Source organism: Varanus komodoensis, unplaced genomic scaffold (genome assembly GCF_004798865.1).
Source record: "Varanus komodoensis strain SLA01 unplaced genomic scaffold, ASM479886v1 scaffold1, whole genome shotgun sequence".
NCBI classification, from domain to species: Eukaryota; Metazoa; Chordata; class Lepidosauria; order Squamata; family Varanidae; genus Varanus; species Varanus komodoensis.
In genome coordinates this window covers 78,025,062-78,045,618 of record NW_025335268.1, presented here as the reverse complement: position 1 = coordinate 78,045,618, position 20,557 = coordinate 78,025,062, and the positions used below count along the sequence as shown (strand labels likewise).

The following is a 20,557-nucleotide window of genomic DNA, read 5'->3' as shown; positions in this document are numbered from 1 at the left end:
CTGCTACCTCTACAAGGAAGCTTTTCACGGGTGGACCTCATCTTCCATGCATGGGAAGTGAGGAAGTTCTGCAGTATCTTACAGCCTTTAGCCCATAGTAATGTGCACTAGATGTAAATAAAATTCTTTGGTTTTGTAGTTCCTTTTTCTGTCCATATTTACATTATGCAATTTGTTGTATGTTGCCTACAACCTGAATTTGATGCGAGAACAGTATAACCATGTTTTTGAATAAAATAAATACATAAATATTCACTTGAAGGTCAGTGTTGTCAGCATTGTTAAACGAGAAGAACCAGGAGCCTTTATACCTATCAAGTTTTCTGGATATAACTGCCATTCATTTCAGTGGATCCTTTGTCATGGTTTGCTCTGACAATCTGCCTATGTTTATACTGTAGGAGGTTTTCTAAATTGAATGTTTTCCCTTGCACTCTGTCCTTTTAGTCTTCATCAAAATCAAGATGAGAATCACAGTGTTAGTGATGCTGCAAATCCTGAAAAGATTTTGCATGAACAGCTTGAAAATCACGACTCTGACAGTAAATGTAAGTTTTCAGTGTTTCTTTTAGAATAAGCAGTACAGAATTTTCAATATGTAAGAGCTACTTCTGATTTTATTAGAAGAGAGAATTGCATGAGCATTTGTCTTAATTTCTGTGTTTTCAATAGCATTTCAATTTGCTAAAGGTAAATAACATAACTTGCTTTTTGAGCCTTTTCTCTTTTACCCAGAACTTTTGTGATGTGCTGTGTCTGTACTGTCTCTAGTCTCAAAAACTTACTCTCCAATTAATGCAGGAGGCCGGCTAGCTTTGAGGAGGCCCCACCTCCAGAGCCAGAAAAGCAGACACCACTAAACTTCCTGTAACTTCCCCAAAAGTCTCCTGTTGCTTTTCCTGCCTTGTGGTTTGGTGCAGGAGCAAGAGCAACAAGAAATAGAAAAGTAGAGAGAGAGTGGGGGAATGCCAGGCTAAGGCTGAGTTCCAACAAGGAGGCTGAGAGAAAGCCTTCAGCAGCTGAGTTAGGCTGAATGCCACTGCTGTTGTCTATGAAAGAGCCTCCACCAATGTCACCTTCAATTGCTGCTACTGTCCAGGAGCTGCCCCTCTGGAGTTTCTCCACCCCTATCACTATCACAGGTCCCTGTGAGAACATAGCGTTGTATCTGTTCCATTTAGGCCTTGCTCTCTGAGAAAAATGGATATTGGTTGCCTGCTTCATCAGGTAACTGCACAAATGTATTGCCCTGGCTTACAGATGAGAGGCAATATCATATATAATGTTAAGCCAGTTCCACTCCCTTGTATTGGATGCAAAATCTAGGAAAATGAACTCGGCTGCGCAATAACTCTCTTTCTCTTCCTCCGTATGCCTCTGTGTGCATGTGTGTGTGTGCATACGAGAGAGAAATATTTTCGTTAGTATCATCTACCCATCACTACAATCCAGCAGAGGTATGTGAACAGTGTATTCAGAGAAGTAAAAGTGTGCAGACGATGTGCAGATTACATTAATCAACCTTCAGTGAGCCCTGTTGGAAGCTGTCCTATAACTAAGTGTGGAGGAGTGCTATGAGAAATGCTGGTACTCTGCTGAGATGGGTGCATAGATGATGTTTGTCAAAGCCTGGAAATGAAAACAGCAATAGTTTTTCTTAGAAAAGGTGAGAAAAAGTTTTGAGTCAAAAAATGCAAAACAAGCCCAAAGAATTAGAACAGTATGTATATAAGGATATGAAAGGAGTATGGCATAAGATTGCTGCATACACAAACTGTAACCTATGTTGTACTTTTTATTTGGTGGAAGGCTAGTTTAAAATTTCACCAATAAAGGTAATGGAGTTGCTGTGTCTCCAGTTCTTTGTTGACTCAATTTTATATGTCAAGAGATGAAAGAATGAATGGAGTGCTTGTGAGTGTGCATATATGTATGATGAGTTTCCATGCAGTAGATGTGTGTGCAGCATGTGCTGCACGTTACAGTGATGAAATATGTACCAGCTACTTATGACTACCAGAGTGGAGATTAATTTTATATATTAATAAGGGGAAGAGGTGGCTGTTTTCTGACTACTACTATAACAGAAAAGTATGTGTATGGTGTTGGAAGGGAACACACAAGGTGGAACAGCTGGGAAATAACATTACACTTGCAGGTCCTAGAAAACATGCTAAAGCAGTTTGAGAAGAGGCAAGCTGTAGGATAGCTGAATGTTCTTTGTCATACGGAAACTGATCATACATTTGTAGACCCTTCATATTCTGCACCAACTTTTGCAGATTTTGAATTGCAGAAGCCCACATTGAGCAGAAGCTGTATGACTGCTTTGTTTAACAAATGTATTGTACAAGTTAGTTTTCAAGCCAGCCAATCCCATGATTCTGATTAAAGCAGCAATGCAACTGTTTGAAGTTTATTCATTCTCAGGGTAATGGTTAGGTTGGCCAAGAAGAGAACTTAATTAATGGTTTACACACAGGCATTCTGAACTCCAGTTATTCCCACACTGTGTCCATTTTTTGGTCCGGCTTTGATAATTGCAGAATAATGAGGACATTGTTTATACATCTCCTCTAGATCAAGAGGACATTCCAGAACATCTCAGAAGCCATGTGTCGCATCCGTCTGGGGACATTGTTAGCAAGAACCACATTTCAGCCGCTGTATCAGCAGCAAGCACTTCACAGCAAGACATAAGTGAGTTTTTGTCACAAATGTGTGCATATCGTTTTTAGATCATTTGCAGAAGTGGATGTTTATGCCCCATCTTTCCTAAAATAGACAAAATGCTCTTTCTTAAGCCCACAATTGTTCATAATAGGGAAATACAAGACATGGTTCATGATTGCAGGCTTGTAATATGACTGCTTTGGGCTAGTTGTGTGTCTATAATAATTGAAAATGCTAAAGTATAATCTAAATGTGCTATTACTTTAAAACCCATCAATGTTTGCTAATGATGGGGATGTTTTATTTTATCACATCCATCTCCAAAATTCCCATCATGTTCATTGGCAATATTGAAATAGTTGTCCTGAGCTTCTAGTAATTGTTAGGCACCTGGCAGATGAAATTAAGTAAATTCAGTTCATGACTTCGGGCCCGAAAGGAGTTAAGGGTGTCAGTTTGATGTGAATTCAGCAAATGAAAAAATACAGTGACCAAATTATACATTTTCCTTTTGTGTTGAACCAGTTATATTTTGTGCATGTGGAAGTATTAAGACTATTGGACAAATAAATAGTCAGTGGCAAGTGGGTGTGGCCTGTTACCCACTCCCTACCTAAGGGCAAGTAATCCTATTTTACTTTGAGGATCGGGCAACAAAAGTAGAGGGAAGTAAATGCCAGTACTCAAGTATAGAATTTAGATTAAATGCTCTTTTTCTGTATTGATATTAGTCTTTCTGTCTGCTAATAAAAGTATGCTTGCTAGAATATACTTACTATTTGTTTTAACAGCACAACCATATAGTTTAGGTTTACCATGGTATGTGCAGCTAAGATATTTTTAACAATATTTGTTTCAGTGCTGCAGAATGCATAATTACACATTTCTGCTCAACTGGAAATATTTTCCCATTTGTTTTAGGTAGAGGAAAGATAACTGTAGAGGGACAAAAACTTCCTGAAGAAGAGGACCAAAAATGGGAAGAAGAAAGAAGAGAACGAGAAGAAAGAAGGCAGAGAGAAAGGCAAGAAGCTTGGGAAAGAGAGAAAGAAGAACTGGAAAAATTGAATGAACAATGTGTAATGCATTTAATTTTAATATATATCTATATCAGAAGCAAGACCTTTTATAAAAATTCATATCATTAACATGGGATTACACAGAAATGCTTATGGAGACAGAGGCAGTATAGTAGAGTGATTATTGCTTGTAGTGTGCACATTTTGATGCCCTAAAAATAAATTTGACCAGACACATTTTATGTCTGGTCAAACCAGTTATTAAAATACTTCTGAGAGTATTGTTTGGCTTTATATAGTGTGAAACAGAGCTAGCACTGTTATACTTGATGCATATATGCATTAGTTCGACAGTTGTAGGTTGTTACTGGAAGATTGCATTATTATACGCAGAACACGTCATAGATTGTAAGGTTTACTTAATAGGTGAAACATTGTACCTGTATCCACATAAATTTAAAGGTAAAGCATGCAATGTTTTCTTTAGGAGAGACTAGATGAGATTAGACACAGTTAGCCACCTGCTCTAGGCAAGTTTATTACCACACTGACAAGATATGGGAAAACTAATGCAACCAGAAAAAAAAGCAGTGAACAGATTTTTTCCTGTTCTGTTGCCACTCAAAATGATTGGATAATTATGAAGTTCTTGATGATGGATCAAGACTATTTTTTCCTCCAAAGCCCAAAGTGAAAACTATTTTAAAATGCCCTTTACGTCTAGTTTACATGAGCCCCAGCTGAAAGATAAATTAACTTACGTGTGTGTGTGTGTAAAAGAATGTGCACATAGATACTGTTCATATGTTAATGCAGGGAAAATAAACTACATTGAATTCGTTCACATGACATGCTAGGCCACTGCGGGGGTGGCTTTGCATGTCAGATGAAATCCCTTAATTCTTTGTGGGAGCGTCTATAAGCCAGCCCAAGATGGCTTATAATGCACCCCATACCCATGGCTTTTTCCTGTATTTAGTAAACCCATTGTGGCTTACTGTCAGCTGAACCTGGACAGCATTCTAAGCCACAGTCAAGTCAAAATACTATAGAGTCCCAAAAAGGATTGCTGCTCTGAGCAAGGGCCTTCCCTAATGACAGCTGGCAAAGTGCACAAGCAGCACTTTATGCAACTGTCACCATTCTGCCCCCTTGCACTCCAGCCAATAGCAGGAGGGCAGGATTGCTCATGAGCAATCCTGGTCTCCACTTGGCATCAACTAGAAGCTGCTGCACAAGGGGGAAATGAGCCTTCTGGCACAAGCCTTCAAAGGTCAGCACCAGATGGTTTATTTCCAATAGTGTCTCAGTTGTAAGGGCTACAGCAACAAAGGAGGAAGCCAAACAGAATCGCTCGTTCCCAGCTGAACACAGCATCCTCCAAACAGGCAAGGTTGGGGGAAGTAATATCTGCTGGCCTGGTGAACTTGTTGTATGGATCATCCTGTGGCAGATGGGGAAGGTGAGGAGGAATATCCTTCCCCGTGTTTGGCAGTGCTGCCTCATGTTCCTGCTGATGCTTGGAGAACAGGGTTGCTCGCAAGCAGTCCCACTTTCCTGACATCAGAAGAAGCATGGGAAGACAGCCACTGAAAGTATCTAGGGGGCACTTTTGGGCAGCTGCTATTCCTATTCCTTTCACTGTGATGTCCTTTAGGTGATACATGAAGGAAGACTTCATGGGGATGGGGAAGAGGCACCCTGACGTCCAGTACCCAATGGTCTGTCAGGCTCGGGAACTTTTTGAGAATTTTAAGCACATGTTTCAAATTCCCTAAGTGTTTAAGGTTTTGCACAAACCCACCCACTGCGCCTTATTTGTCTGATTGCATGGACCTGGCCAAAAAGTGTTTACAATATACTACCACCAATTTAGAACCGTTTCTTGTAGATAGTAATTTAAGGTTCCTCTATAGGATGCTTCTACATGTTTAAAATGTTCATTTCCTTTGTTTCTGGTAAATATTTTTTTTTGTTTTACTTAAGCATCAAGAATCATTGGAGATTGAGAAAAAACAAAATGAAGAAGTAACAAACTTGGAAGCCAGTCTGTCAAAATCAGAACAACATGATGGAGGTCCTATGTCTAATCCACTTGAAAAGTACATGAAAATAATACAGCAGAATAGAGAGCAAGAGCTTGCAAACAAGGTAACTTGTATTAATGTAGATAGTGTGCTTTGAAAGAAATGTTCTTAGAATGAGGATGCAGGGTTTTGTGTCACAATTTCTCAGCAGCTGTCTTGTTTCCTTTTTCTCATTGGATAAGCAGGCATGCAAGGAGGTTGTCAAACACAACTGGCTAAAGGATAGAATAATGCCTTTGCTTTGTTTAAATGACAAAGAAGTTTTGCACAGTGTTACCTTTTATTGTACAGGAAGCTCAGGACAGAATATACACCCTGGTTTTGCTTCCTCTTGCTGAAGTTCCATCTGAAGTCCAATTCTGTGCATGTTTAGATAGAAAAAAAATCTTCCAACACAGAGCATTCCATAGCCTACTATGCTTGTCGTGGAAAGCTGGAAGTTAACAAACATATTTTCTTTATAAACATGAGTAACATTGTACTCTTAAGCAGCCAGTTTACAATTAGTAGATAAACCAGTTCCTTTTGATAATAAGTAACAATAATTACTTAATATATTTTATATTGATGTAAAACTTGCAGATTTTTTTTGATACAAGGAAACCACAACACAACTGTGTTAAACTCAAAAGTTAACCCTATTGAACTAAACTAGAGATTGGCCTTCAATGATTGATACAAATGATTGATGCTACCTTCCTCACTTAGTCATGCACGTGTTGCTTGTACGCTTTCTTGCTGTATGATATGAGACCAAAAAATGGAACATGTCATACTAAAAAGTGGTTGAATCTTCTGGTTGAGCATCAAAACCTTCTGCAGGTGCATTGTAACTTTCAAGGCTGAGTGCCACAAGCAGTCACAATGACTAGGAAGTACAGTAACTTGTTTCTGCTGATTAGCTCTCCTCACTATTACATGTCAGTATTTAATGGCATGCCAGTGTGGGACAATTCAGGGTGCCCTGCTTGTTTTTCTAACATTAGTATTCTTAGAGTGTTTTTGGTCATTTCATTCAATGATTACATCTCACAAATCAAATAAAGATGACTTGAATTGGTGAGGATGCTGGAAAAATGAATATTAATTCTGTCTTTTTAGCATTGCCACATAAATGCGCTTAAGACGCATTTCACCTTTACCTGCAGATCAATATAGACCACGTAACTTTGTCTGGAAAGTTCCAGTCAAAGGAATGCATCAACATCACATATTGAAATATGCCAGACTTTGTTTGTAATATAACCATTTCAGTTACAAAGCTGTTTGAATATCAGTTTGCCTTTTTTGGAATAAAGCAAAACCCTTTCCAGGAATAAGGTATTGTGTGACAAATGGTGATGTATTGAAATAGCCACATGAGAGCGCTGACAAAGCCAAGCGAAGTACTTTTCAGTTCCTTCTCTCACCTTGAACTCTCTCTTGCAATAGCCATTCCATTTAGTGATCATAAATGAGTTTGTTTTTCTCTTCCCCCTTTAATATGGCAATTGATTTGGAGGGACCTGATCTTGTACAGCACTTGGGAGTAAATCCTTTATTCAGCATTTAAAATACTGTTTCAGTAGTTTAAGAGGTGCTAAAGCACCCAGTAAGTTTCTTTTTTTCTGTTAGAACTCCTATAAAGAAGAAGTTGAAGTTCCTTCTGAGAGAATCCCAGGCAGCGAAAAAGAAGACAGGCATGTATCTTTTGGGTACTGGTTTGTAGTTTGCACTGTGTCAGATTTTGACTTATCTGTTAAGTACTCTGAATTTTAGGCTTCTTGTGTGTTGTAGTAGATATCACATCTGCTTTCTCTTGTCTGGTAAACTTATAGCAATTTTATTAGTAGAGTCAGCAGATAGGAACTTATCTAAACTATCGTCTTAACTTTAACAAGAGTTTAAAAAAATATATCAAACACATTGCTATAAGTTTCAAATACAATCTTTCCACTGAAGGAAGTGTGAGGGTCTGGGTGATGTACTGAATTCGTGTTTGCTAATTTCCCCTGCAGTTCCAGGGAATTGGGAAACCTTTCAGAGCACTGTTACAGGTGGCACTGGGAGCTGTGGGGAGCAGGGGGTGGGGTACTATCACTTCTTCCACAAATAGGAGCTCCTGGATAAGAACACATTCCTTTCATGTAAGAACAGCTTTACCTCCAAATCAATTAATGTTGTCTTGTTGGATATAATGCTGCTCTTTTTATTAAGCTATATAGCACTTAATAGTACAAGGCTCATTCCATGGGTGAAAGAAAAGCATGAGGGAGGGAGATGGGACTTCCCACAAAAAATGCAAGTTACATTGCAGGAGCTTTTCCCTAAATCTGTTATCTGTTCTTCAGCTTTAGTGCTGCAGGTACTGATGAAGAAGGAGATGAAGATTTCTGGTAAACATCAGCTACCAGTAACTACCTGACCATTAAAAACGGACTCATTTATAGAAGCGAAAGCTCAAGGCAGCAGAAAGCTTGATCCTGCATAATACAGTTCCAGTTGCAAAGTAATTAACAAAGAAGAGTGCTTCTCCATTTAAATCTATTTGAATGATATTTTTTTTTAGAATTCATCTTGCAGATGATCAAATATATTCCCTATGTCATGAAATTTGATTTCTTTCTTTCTGGGCAGTTTAATCCTAGGATTATTTTATTGACTATTGACTGTGCTTCCAAATGGTGAAAATTTTCCATAAATATATCCATGTTTTCTTTTTTCCAAGGTCATATTTTTATTTAGCATTTTTATAAAATGGGCAAGAGCAAATATGGAGCCAAGTGCTTTTTTAAAAATAGCATATGTAATTGTGACTATTCCTATTAAAGCTCATAGTATTTAAATCTAAATACATTCACTTGATGTTAATGTTGCTCCATCCTCACTACTAGATACTGCAGAAAAAGTGCACTGAGTAAAAGCTTCCTCAAGCAACTGCTTCAACTAGCATGGGTTTGTTTTTCCAGCTGCAGAGAGGCTAACAGCAGTTCTATGGTCTCTCCCTTTACTACACAGAAGCCTCTGAACATGGAAGCTTACATGTATTTGATGCAAGGCATGAAGTACAGTGGTGGTGATCTTCAGCCCCTTGCACCTCACACCTTGCTTTTCATCTAGGCAGCCTTTTTCAGCCATCTAGATGAAGTGCTGCACAAGGAAGGAAAGGAGGCTTGTGAGATGTTTAGGATACAACATATGCCATCAGCCCCACCCTCCTCTTTTCATCCCTGGCACAGCTTTTAGTTGGAAAGGCGGCTGGTATAGCTCTGGCTGCAAGGAGAAGTGGAGTTCCAAATAAACCTGTCTTCTCCCCACTCCCCAGGCAATCTCAGGCAGCCACGGGACTGTACTGTAAGGCAGCTAACCTGTACAGTATCTTACAAAAATGAAAAATGGGCTGAACACTCTTGTTGTGGATAAGAGCTGCTTTCAAAAAGATAATTACAAAGCTTGTGGGGTTGGGTATTGTGGAAGAGCTGATTTTAACTTGTTTCATACAGTTCCAGAGGATTGACTTGCAGACTCAATTATACCTTAGGTCATACCGTTGACCTTTTTCCTCTAAAATTAGAACTCCTGCAGATGATTTCAGATCTGTCCCTGAGCATATCCAGAGGTGAGAGGGCACTCCTCTGATTTGCATATTCCTCCTAACAGGCTTCACCAGGAACATAGTTCTTCAGAGACAAAACATTCTGCTTTACCATTCTGAAACATGTTGAAAACAGGATTTTGCAAATGAGCAGCTTGAATTTTTTTCTCATATCTTAGAAACGTAGACTGTTGCAAGTGTAAAAGCTCTACAGTGCAATACCACCCTGTTTGTTTTTTCTGACAGATATTCAACCAGCACACACATTTGAAATTCCAACCCATTCTAGAATACCCACACAGAAGGTCACTACATAAGAACCACATGTGGTAGTTCGAGTTGGTAAAGATTCTTTTCCAAAAAAAAAGCAAAGCGGAAAAAGATCATCTTATTTACCCACAGTTTTTAATACATACAAAACTTCTAATTGTGTGCCACTCAAACATTAGAAAGCGGCTGCTTATCTTAGAGAATTTTTAAAATAAGTATACACGAACATTGGTTCTATTATCTACAAATATTTATTGTAACACTTGGGAATAACTACAGGAAGCCCTTGGCACTGATAGAAAATATTGATTCACGGTTAGGTTACAAAAATTTATACATAGCAAAATTGAATGCTCTTTACATAAAAAATATTAGACTACTTCAACAAAACTTCAAAAAACTCCCAGTAATAGCTACATAGAATTAGAAAAGAATTAGGCTTTAAGACACTGTCTGTTACCTTAATGCAAACACTGGACTAGAAAGAACATCTCCTGCATTGCTGTAGAAATTTGTTTCCTTCATGCAACAGGTAAAAACAAACACTAAGCTATTTTCTCTGTTCTATATAGAGTCTGCCTCTTAAAAAAAAGATTAGGCATGTAACAAACTCAGATGCAAGGTAATACCTGAAATTTTTTCCACATTAATATTTTTCCTGTAACCTTCATAAAGAAATGTGTACCTCCTTCCTTATACACTGCTGAGTGGTCAAAAGGAAGATTTTAATATTCAGCAAACATTCCAAACAGATGTATGACTTGACTTTTTACTGATTTAAAACGCACTGATGTACTTTAATTTTCTCCAACATTTATATATATATATATATTTTAAAAATAGCACACCAAAGATACCATCACTAGTACTCAAGCTAGCACTGAATGTTTCTGAAAATGTTAGAAGGCAAATTTTGTGGGAAATAGTTTTAAAATGGCACCCAATATTTTACTGAACACAATTCTTATCAGAGAAAATAAACACTGTCTATAAATGTATCGAGCACCAAAATTGAGACGGGTGGTTGACCTGTGCTCCATATGGCTATGGGTTTTTAAATTCTAAAAATTCTCATCTGCTCACTTGAAACAGTTAAACTTCTGTTTTTTCCACAAGGTAACACTTTCTGCTCTGATAAAATACAGACAGGATAATGATCTCCCACTGCTATATAAATGTTTAAGACATTTATAGAAAATAAACATTAAGGCAAAGCTGACATTTATTTTCAGAGGAGGAGATCATTATTCTTATCTGAGGGTCCATCTACATTCCATAAAACAATTGCAGTTTACAATTAAAAACAAATTTGGTGCAACAGCACCCAGCTTACGCCAACAAGTGCAGTAGAACAACAGTGGCTCATTACAGCATCGTTGATAAGGGAGTGGCTCAGGAAATAACACTTCTGGCATTTAGTCCACAAAATCCAGTTTTCATTTTAGTAAGAAACTGGATACGCTGATTTGTAACTTCCTGAAACTGTATCAAATAAGCATAACTAGAATAAAAGGAATAACTATCTAGTCGAGAACTAGAATCTGAGTTACTTACACCTGTTTAATTATGTACAGTCTTTTAAAAATCTTCTGGTCACTGTAGGACTGCATACCAACTGTGGTGTCTTGTTTGGGAAGAAGTCTGTTCCCTCAGCAATTCTTCTGTGATTACTGACTTGGTAACAGGTTGTTTTTGTTTTGTTTTGTTTTAAAGTGGCCTAGAATGAGGACTGTCCCCCAGCCCACCCCAACTCAGTGCTAAAAGGAATGAGGGATGTCCACTGTAAGTTTTCCCTATAGACATGGCCCAGGAGCATGAATGTGAAGTTTTTCTACTTCTGTATTTGCTTGGACATACATCTGTTCTGCAGAGCAGCTGCTTGATGATTTGTCAGAGCTACAAAATTCTTCTGAAAAGGGACTCTGGCAAACATTTATGTGTATGAATTGAGTTGCTCTTTGGACCGAGACTGGATATCCTGAAGCTCCTGTTCTTCTTTTGCTTTGATATCCTGGTAAGCCTGCATTTTGCTTGCATCCTTTAAGTAGGCCCAGTTAGAGGACAGTATCATGAGGAAGTGGATCTGGAAGAGAAGGGTGAGCATGATGGCTAGTGAGCATGTCAAGAGGCAAAGCAGGCAGCTAGTAAGATTAATAAAAAGGTTATGCTACAGGATTATTAAAATAGGCAGAGAAGCTTATTTTGAAAGTTCTCCAGAATTTTGCATGCTTCACTCTAGTAGCTGGCAAAGATTAGTAGGAAATAGGAACAAAAGCAGTTAATGCAAAAAGAACAGAAACTAAAAAGCTTTGAAAATACTTTGCAAGTTTACATGCTGAAGCCTAGAAGAGCAACTCAAAAGATAAAATTTGTGGTATAGTTCCTTCGCTTTGCTTTTTCTACCCACCCTCAGATTAAAGAAACTTGTACAGTAACCTCTTTCACTTGCTGTGTACTATATTTACTAGAGCAAAAATAAGAATATTACCATTTTTCAATATAAAAATGTTTGCCATTTGGCCAGTACTTGTGCTTTGAGTGTTGACTGATGAGAAATAAGTTACTAGCCCAAAGCCTTGATATCTGCTTTTTCTCATAAACTGAGAACCAAGAAAAGGAATCTGGCTGTGTGTTCCTGCCATAGCTAAAATTGGGCCTTTTTTTTCTGAATTGACAATTAACTGGAATGTTGTTTAATTGAAAATTTCGACGAATGAAAATATTTTTCCATAAACATGTCCCAAAGTATTTGACTAATAAAAGCTCCATCTATCAACTTTTGTTAGAGAGTTGGCCTTGATGGCAGAGGCCATCTTTTCTATTTCTGTTTTATACAGTGGAAATAAGATGTGAATGTACTATTTAGGAACAGCACTTGGCCAACATTTTAATTGGGTAGGCAGTAACCAAGAATCAAGCTTGTATCCTGTGTTTTCTCTATTGTAGAACAGATCCTTTATTATTTTTCAGATTAGTAAACAGCAGAGATAAAATAACTTATTATAGGCCCTTAATTGATCCAGTAATCATTTCAGAGATGATTGTTAAAAAAGCTTGATGTTAAATGAAAGCTCTCCTTCCTTTAAAAGGATGATTTACAACATCACTGAAAATAACTGAGTCCTCATAGTATAGAAAATAGCCAGATCTCATCCACAGTTATTCATATACAAGAAATAATTTGTATTAATCTAAAATGCTTAAAGATGTTTACTGATGCTATTTACAATTGACTGTAACAGACTTCAGAAAACTAGACTCTTAGTCTAGGGTGTCAGTGGTATTTCAAGCTACACAGTGCAGCTCTTTACTGGGCTTATGCAATTTAGAATTTAGTGCAGCAATCTTCCCGACTCTTAAACTTCAAAACAGCATAGTTATATGTGGTAGCCATCATGTAGATCAGCTGGTGGAAGAGAACAAAATACAGCATATAAGAGACAACAAATTCTTCAGGCCTTTTAGGCAGTTCTGTGTGTTAGAATCAAAATGAATACTGTGCCAGGTAAGGATTCCAATGAGAACTATGGCAAAAATGGCTGTCGCTCCTCTTTACATAAGCTGTGTAGGGTTATTGCTCATTGCTGCAGCAAAAAGGACATCAGTAAGCAGCATTTCATATGAATTTGGCTGGCATAAAATTAAAAGCTAGTTGCTGCAGCCATTTCTCAACTGTATTGGGTTTCACTGTTAATCCCCCTGTTTCTAATATGGCCAGCTTAAATAAGCTACTTTAACATGCTTTACTAATCCAGAGGAAAAAAGTAAATGTCATTCTCCTGAAAAGATATTTTAAAAAGTAAGACAGAAATATGAGGAAGTTCTGAAATGGCCTAATACTGGGAAATTCTACTGACTAAATGTTTCTACCAGAAAATACCAGCTGTCGGCCATGCAGCATGATGAAGTTAAACAAAAGAACAAAAACTACTACAAAGCTTGCTTTGATGCAAAGCTTTATTGGGAAATGTAAGGACTTGCCTGCTCTTTGGAATATCCTGAGAAAACTACAGCCAGGTGCCAACAAACACAAAAATTATTACTTTAAGTAATATTTGAATGGTTACATCTTTAAAAGGAATATATTGTTAATTTAGAAAAGAGTGGATGATGGTACTTACCAGTGCTATGACGGTAGCACCAGCTCCAGCACAGGCCACAATGAAAAGGTGGTAAGACAAATAGAACTACGATAAAGTAGAAAATACTCATTTAAGGGATTCCATGGAACATAACCCAAACCTTAATACAGTTCTTGAGAAGCTAGAACTATATTAAGGAAGGAGGAATGACAGATTTCATGAGCCGCTGCATCATCAAATACCTATTTTTGTTGGGACACACTGAAGACTGTGCCAGCCCAATTTAAGGTACTGCAAACTGACCCTATTCACAGCTGGGTTCCCACGTCTAAATGTGCCAATGATGTGATAGCATGGAAAAAGCCTAGCAAAAACCAGGTTATGCACACTGGATTCAATCCAGGTGGACATTCACTGACAACATCTCTGTCTGATTTTTCAGCATCTCCTTCTCCACTGCACTACAGACCACCCATTCAGAAAGACTCCTAGAATGTGTAGCATTTTCAGGGTACTAGAAAGCTTGCCAGGAGGAGTGGGGGAGAAGTCTTGCATCCACCAGCCTTGGTTGAAGCTGACTACATCTAGAGCCATTTCAAGGAGATTCAACCATCTCTGTACCTACTTGGTAGGGGAAAGAGTGAAGATGAAGTTAGTGGCTACTTTTATATAGCCTCCCAACCTGTTTCTGAGCAACACTCAAATTCTGGTCTTGTGTATTATGTCCTGCACCGGTTTGAGATCTCCCTATCTAAAAATACCTAGTGTACCTATCTGAGCCCTATGATCAATGGAGGCCATTCTGCAAATGCCTGCTCAGTCCGATGCATGGAGGAACAGCTGTAGAATACTTTTCCTAGAAAGACTTGCTTGGCACCTATATGGGTGTGTGTGTGGGCGGGGGTTGCATTAAGTGAAGTTTTCCCCCCTCCCCCAAGCTTTTTAAATCATTATCTTAACATTTTTAAAGCAGGGAACCTCTTTTGCCTGGCCATCTAGATGACATCAGATGTTGGACACCTTCCCTGACATCGTCTGGCTTGCCCTACCCATTTTTCCTTTGTCTTGCAGAGAGACAGCTGGCTCATGGAGGTATATCTTGTCAAAGCGCCAGCGTGCTATCTCAACTGGGTGGCAAGCAGCACAGGAAAGGAGGGGACTTAGCCGCTGATTGCAGGAGTATAAGCACTAGCTGAGTGCACAAAACTTAAGTGTGCAGCTCCACCCAAGAGAATCCTCTTCCATCTTAGCCCAGATTGGAAATAAAAGGATTCCATTTCCTTCCAGTTCTCCCCACCCCAACCCCCAAGGCAGGGTTTGCAAAATGGGAGGTGGTGCGGGGCAAAAAGTGTTCCCCGTTTCTGGGTAAGCTTTTGCTTTTTGTGATGGGATGTGTTTTAAGGCCTTACCAGATGGTTTCAGTTGTCTGATTAGGTCATTTTATTTCAGCCAACAGTAAGTTTACTTGGGTTATGGGCTGTGCTTTATTGCTTCTTGATATTACATGGATTTTATTTTTAAAGTATTAAATTATCACCCAGGTAACTTTGGTTGGGTGATTAACCAATAACAATCACTCAGTTAATACAATGATGTGCATCTGGAAGGCAGTACTATAAGACAAACATGCTCAGTTTCTCTAGAATGAGTGTTTCATTACTTACACACATCAAACTTAAACTAATTGCTTAAGTGAGTGATGCTGCTAACTCAACATGAACTTCCAACCATACAAATGAAACACGGCATCTTTTCAGAGCTCCACTTTCGTTTCTGCATTTATTGAATGCAAGTGATGTCTTAATACTGGTTGATTGCTGGCTTGTCGGTAGAACTGACTTTCCCAGTAACACTACATATCCCATAGGCGATCTTGATAAATCTCTTAGAGGTAAAGGCCTTCTCACTCCTGCTCTGCTATATATTTCACATGGATAGGAAAAACTCACTGTTAGCAGGCCATGGGCTAAGTCTTACATTCTAGTTGTCGAAATATCAAAGAAAGCCCTGGAAATGAAATTCCCCTTTACCTCAGGTGTGTTGCACATTTCTGCTAAGGCTGATCCACAAGCCTTGCCAGGTACAGCATTCCAAGGGATGATTCCTGAAGTTAAAATATAAGGGGAAAAAAAGATGATGCTGTTCGCTGACATAGCTGACATCATTCTCCCTTCCTGCAATCTATTTCCCTTTCCCACCTACATGCAAGTTGTGTTCCTTTACCATGCACCCACACGTTGACCAGTTCAATCTGGAGCTGGCATTAGCAAGTACAAAATAATTTTAAGTGTGTTCTCTTCCGACATCCAGGATAAATTTTCCTTGCCAAGAGATGTTCTCGGATCTAGGGTTTCCATATGGCGGACAAATTGTTGTTTCAGTCGCTACGGACACTGTCATATGTTGTGCTTAATGCCAGCAGTGCTGAAAAAGGTGTTTCAGAATTTGCCTAAAGTTAAGAAAGCTGAAGTTGCAATTACGACCAATTACAAGAACACAAGTCAGATATGTCCCTTCTCAACTTACATGAGTTATTCTCTTTCTCCTGTGTCACCCTTTTCAGCATGCGACCGGTGCTGCTCAGTGTATTCCAAAGTAAGACTTTTAGCAGCAGCAATCTTCTCAGGGCTTTTAGAAAGATACTGTAGCTTTGTGCATATTCTGATACAATTTATTTATTAGACATTTGCTGGTATACTATGAACTCCATGACTTCTGAGAAACCAGATGTTAATTCATGCTTTCAAACCACACACAATTTTTTGTCCTGAATAACTGAAGGAATATTTATAAACCCGCCTGAACAATATAACTCTAATCTTCTGTATCGGATACAATTTCCCATTTCTGGAGTTACCACTTTGTCTAATTTGATTATTTCCCAGCAGAATGAAATGAAGCATCCTGGAGGAAGCATGGCCAACTCTCTGGAGCAGTGAAAAGGAGCAGATTGCAACTTTTTTTCAGATTCCATTTGTTAATTTTTATAGCCCTTTTCATGCATCAATATCTTCACCTTCACAATAATTACAGACTATCCACATGCACCGAGCTTTCAGCTAGACTTTCCCAAATGTTCAAGACCTTGCATGGCTGATTTTTGGTGAAATGACTGTTTGCTTGTGAATCCACAGAGATAGGTCATATCTCATAATTTATGATACTGAGGAAAGATCTCTGTTTCCACCTCTATTTGAAAAGTGCATACCTTTCTCCATCCCAAAATGTTTTGCACATTTCCCTCATTTTAATATGTTCTCCAAAATAAAAATATGATTGTTTCTGAAAAATACTGGAAATCTCTATTGATACTAGAAAGTGCCCAGCCCTTATGACCTCAGAGATACTAAAAAGCTTAGGTACTGAAGAAGACATAAAAATCAGCTGGCAGCTGGGTGGAACTTCCAGCTGCCAACAGACTGAACTTTAGTAATGTGTTCACTTCCCTTCCCTCATGTAATCCCTTCTGCCTTGGTAGTGATCAGTCCCACCACTGTTCCTGTCCCTGACAAAATGTACAGAGAGGGAACTGACCATTAATTATATAAAGATCAGAATAATCTGTGCAATATCTGATCTGAACTTCTGTGACTGTGAGGGATAATTTTTTTATCTATTTCCTCACGTATTCTTTATGGCTTTAATTCTGCCTTTATTGTCCATTAGTAAATACAATGTTCAAAATGAAACTTGTGTGCACAACCATGTACATAATTCAGTTATGTAAATTACTAAATTATGTAACAGTAAGAATATGCTGATATGTAGCTAAAGGTTTTATTTCGGTGTACTGGTTTGAGATAATTTTTCGCTATTTGGTGATGGGGTCAGGCTTGCCTAAGCAGTTTAGGTTGCTGATTGTTTTATTATTAAGCCTGATACCGTAATGCGGATAACTGCCACAAAATCACTTTAAATAAATGACTTGCCAAATACTGTTAAACTGGATGCATCTGGAAAGAGGTCAGTGTAATCTGCATTAATTGAAAAAGTAAATGACATGTTCAGAGACTCCACACTTGGTTGCTTTTCAGTTCATCTCATAAGGCTAAGACTACCCTCTTGAAGATAGGCCAAGGAAAGAGGATAAGCATTTAATCAGGATTAAAATGAGTACCGTATTGCCTGATATCCACACAGATCTGGTCTGCTGAAGTTGTCATATTTGCTGGGAGTGATTTGAGGACTTCACAAGTTGACCATATATTATAGAACATAAAGACTGGCACAGCAGAGAAGCCGAAGACACCAAGCCAAGCTATCCCGAGCACATAGGTGAGGAAAACAAACTGTGAAGAAGAGACAGGCATAGATTTCACAGAGAGATCCTATTTTTCAGTCATTCCAGTAACTTCAGGAAGTTGGAAGTTACTCCTTGAAAGTAACACACGTGCAATTCTAGAACTTAAAATCCGAGAAAGGGGAACAGTTTGGATCTTTTCTTCCTTCCCTAGGCACAGCTGTGATAATAAATGTGTGTCACATCATTATAAACCTTTGCTCACCTACATATAATTAGCAATATTGATTTACTAAACTGTAATAATCACTCCTGGAGGATTTATTAAGGAGACCCTGATTTCAGCTTGAAAGTCTAAAAAGTGTCCTGAAGCATTAGCTACAAATTGGCTCTTCACAAAGCTTGTAACTGTTAGCTACACATAGTCACTAAATAGGTAGATTTTAAGTTGCTTCAACAAGGCAGATTTCCTCTTAAGGAAGTGAAAGAAGGTAGTAGAGGACCCTTCTATCCCCCTTATAGGAAAGAAATCTGGATAAGTATCACAATGAATTAAGAGAATGGTAGGTATCAACAGGTGAAGTCTACACACCTTTGCTTACCTTTTACTGGTATAACTAAATGTAAATGGAAGTTAGACAGCTGATTAACTTAATCACATACACATATGGACAGTCAAAAAGGTAAGTTGACTATAGAAAAAACAATAGACAAAAACATGCAATAGATCTGTTCCACGATGATGATAAATGATGTCCCTCTATTAAAGACAATCTGGTGATTTGCAACTATGGTTTACTTAAAAGTTGCAATTCCTTGGAAGAATACATTTAGGAAAGGTTTAAAAATTTCCTTTGTTTGTTTGTTTATGAAATTTGTATGCCGTCCAATTACAAATGTCTCTGGACGACTAACAGCATAAATAAATTGATATATGTTTTATAAGCTAGGTAGGGAATAGCAAATATCTGCCTGACTTCAACTGAAATACAAAGGAACAGTTTGTACATGAAGCGCATGAAGAAATCATGGAAGGAAAGGTCAACAGCTGAGCACAGGCTTCCATGGACAGGATTCGGCATCTCTTGGCATGGCTGGGAAAAACTTTGAAGAACTATTGCCTGTCAGTGCATACCCTGGTTGGGCAATTTTTCTGCCCTACATGTATTTTGGTTCCCAGTTTCCATCATCCCCCACAATGGGCCGTGCTGGCTAGAACTGATTGGAGTTGTAGCCAAAACATCCAGAGAGCCACAAGTTGCTCATTCCTGGTATGAAGGCAGTATTGAACTAATGGGCCATTGGTCATGACTCATGTTTATATACAAGGGAGAAAAATGCTTTAGGTATTCTAAATACTAAATGGTACTGTCACAACTAATAAATAATTGTAATTGTTTTAATGACTGAAAATAAACAAGATAAGCTTTTAATTCCCTGCAGAATAAATACACTTCGAAAGATCCCATTAGAAAAGCAAGCCAACAAGCCAAACAATACACATATTTGTATGCACATATGCCTGCATATATAAATAGGACCAGAGGGACAGGAAGGAAAGGCGGTCCTGGAAGGAGTCAGGGTATGGGGATGATTATCCCTTCACAGCTTCCTTCCCTGGACAAACTGCAGCTTCGGGAGTTTTCTTTTTTGTTAATCTGTTCCACCAGCCCCTCACTTCACACAGTTTGAAAAGGCCCAAGTGTGCAAATAGTAATGCCTTTCAACGTAGTTACAAACTGGAGCTCTCCAGATGTGCAGAATGCAACTTCCATCAGCCCCAGCCGGCATGGTCAGTGGTCAAATTGTGGAGGGCACCAGTTTGCCTACACCTGTACAACTGTTCTGAGTTTAAGATGATTTGATTAATTTAGATGAACAGCTTAGGGACATTAACATGTGATGGGAACATGACCCAGACATAAGGGATCATTAACATATTATTTTGCAATTGTATTGTCAAAATCATGAAAAATCCCCTCCCCCCCAGCAATTTCTCTCACTGTATCTGAAAATAAGGTATTTCCTATTACCACAACATCCAAAATACAACACAGGTTGACCTAAATTGAAATTTCACAAGCTAGCATGCGTAGATACTAAACAACCCCATCTCTATAAATTGTATTCTAATGTGACTTGGAAACTCAAAAAATGTATGATTCAAGATTGCCAAAACAATCATTTTGAATGATATGAAATAGTTTTGAAGTAGTGTATACAACACATGCTAGGAAAAGAAGAAGGCAGAAGAAGAGGAAGACCAAATAGGTGATGGGCTGGTACCATAAAGGAAGCCACATCCTCAGGTTTAGAACAGCCAAGCAGGTCTGTGAAGGACGGGACATTTTGGACGGTTTCAGCCACTGGGTTGCCATAGACGGACAACTTCTTGACATATCACACCAACACAGCAGAACAAATAATATGGAAAATTAATCAAATGGGAAATTGTAAATGTTGGCTCTGTCACACACACACACACACACACACACGATTTTGAACCCTATATAATGGTGTTGCAAAAAAAAAAAATTTCCATTTTAGAAAATGGAATTCATGTTATGAGATATTCCAGTTGCAGTCACCATTACACCCCATAATATGTCTTC

At 38.4% G+C, this 20,557-nt stretch overlaps 2 protein-coding genes across 8 annotated transcripts in view; one reads left to right on the top strand and one right to left on the bottom strand.

Annotated features, from left to right (window-relative positions):
* OFD1 (OFD1 centriole and centriolar satellite protein) overlaps positions 1-10,907 on the top strand; it is a 51,263-nt gene extending 40,356 nt beyond the window's left edge. For all 4 annotated transcript variants that reach the window (XM_044430715.1, XM_044430726.1, XM_044430736.1 and 1 more), the window contains 6 exons: positions 448-548; positions 2,581-2,700; positions 3,595-3,752; positions 5,679-5,843; positions 7,394-7,458; positions 8,110-10,907. In XM_044430715.1, coding sequence (XP_044286650.1) covers positions 448-548; positions 2,581-2,700; positions 3,595-3,752; positions 5,679-5,843; positions 7,394-7,458; positions 8,110-8,158 — 658 coding nt within the window. In that variant the 3' untranslated portion in view covers positions 8,159-10,907. The remainder of the gene's footprint in view (positions 1-447; positions 549-2,580; positions 2,701-3,594; positions 3,753-5,678; positions 5,844-7,393; positions 7,459-8,109) is intronic.
* Positions 10,908-11,556: 649 nt separating this feature from the next.
* Positions 11,557-20,557, bottom strand: part of GPM6B (glycoprotein M6B) — a 99,623-nt gene continuing 90,622 nt past the window's right edge. For 3 of the 4 annotated variants that reach the window (XM_044430775.1, XM_044430756.1, XM_044430765.1), the window contains 4 exons: positions 17,823-17,994; positions 15,736-15,809; positions 13,745-13,810; positions 12,827-13,029 (listed from right to left, as the gene is read on the bottom strand). In XM_044430775.1, the coding sequence (XP_044286710.1) occupies positions 12,949-13,029; positions 13,745-13,810; positions 15,736-15,809; positions 17,823-17,994 (393 nt within the window). In that variant the 3' untranslated portion in view covers positions 12,827-12,948. Of the gene's footprint in view, positions 11,707-12,826; positions 13,030-13,744; positions 13,811-15,735; positions 15,810-17,822; positions 17,995-20,557 lie in introns of those variants that run through there. The other variant, XM_044430782.1, reaches the window with a different exon arrangement.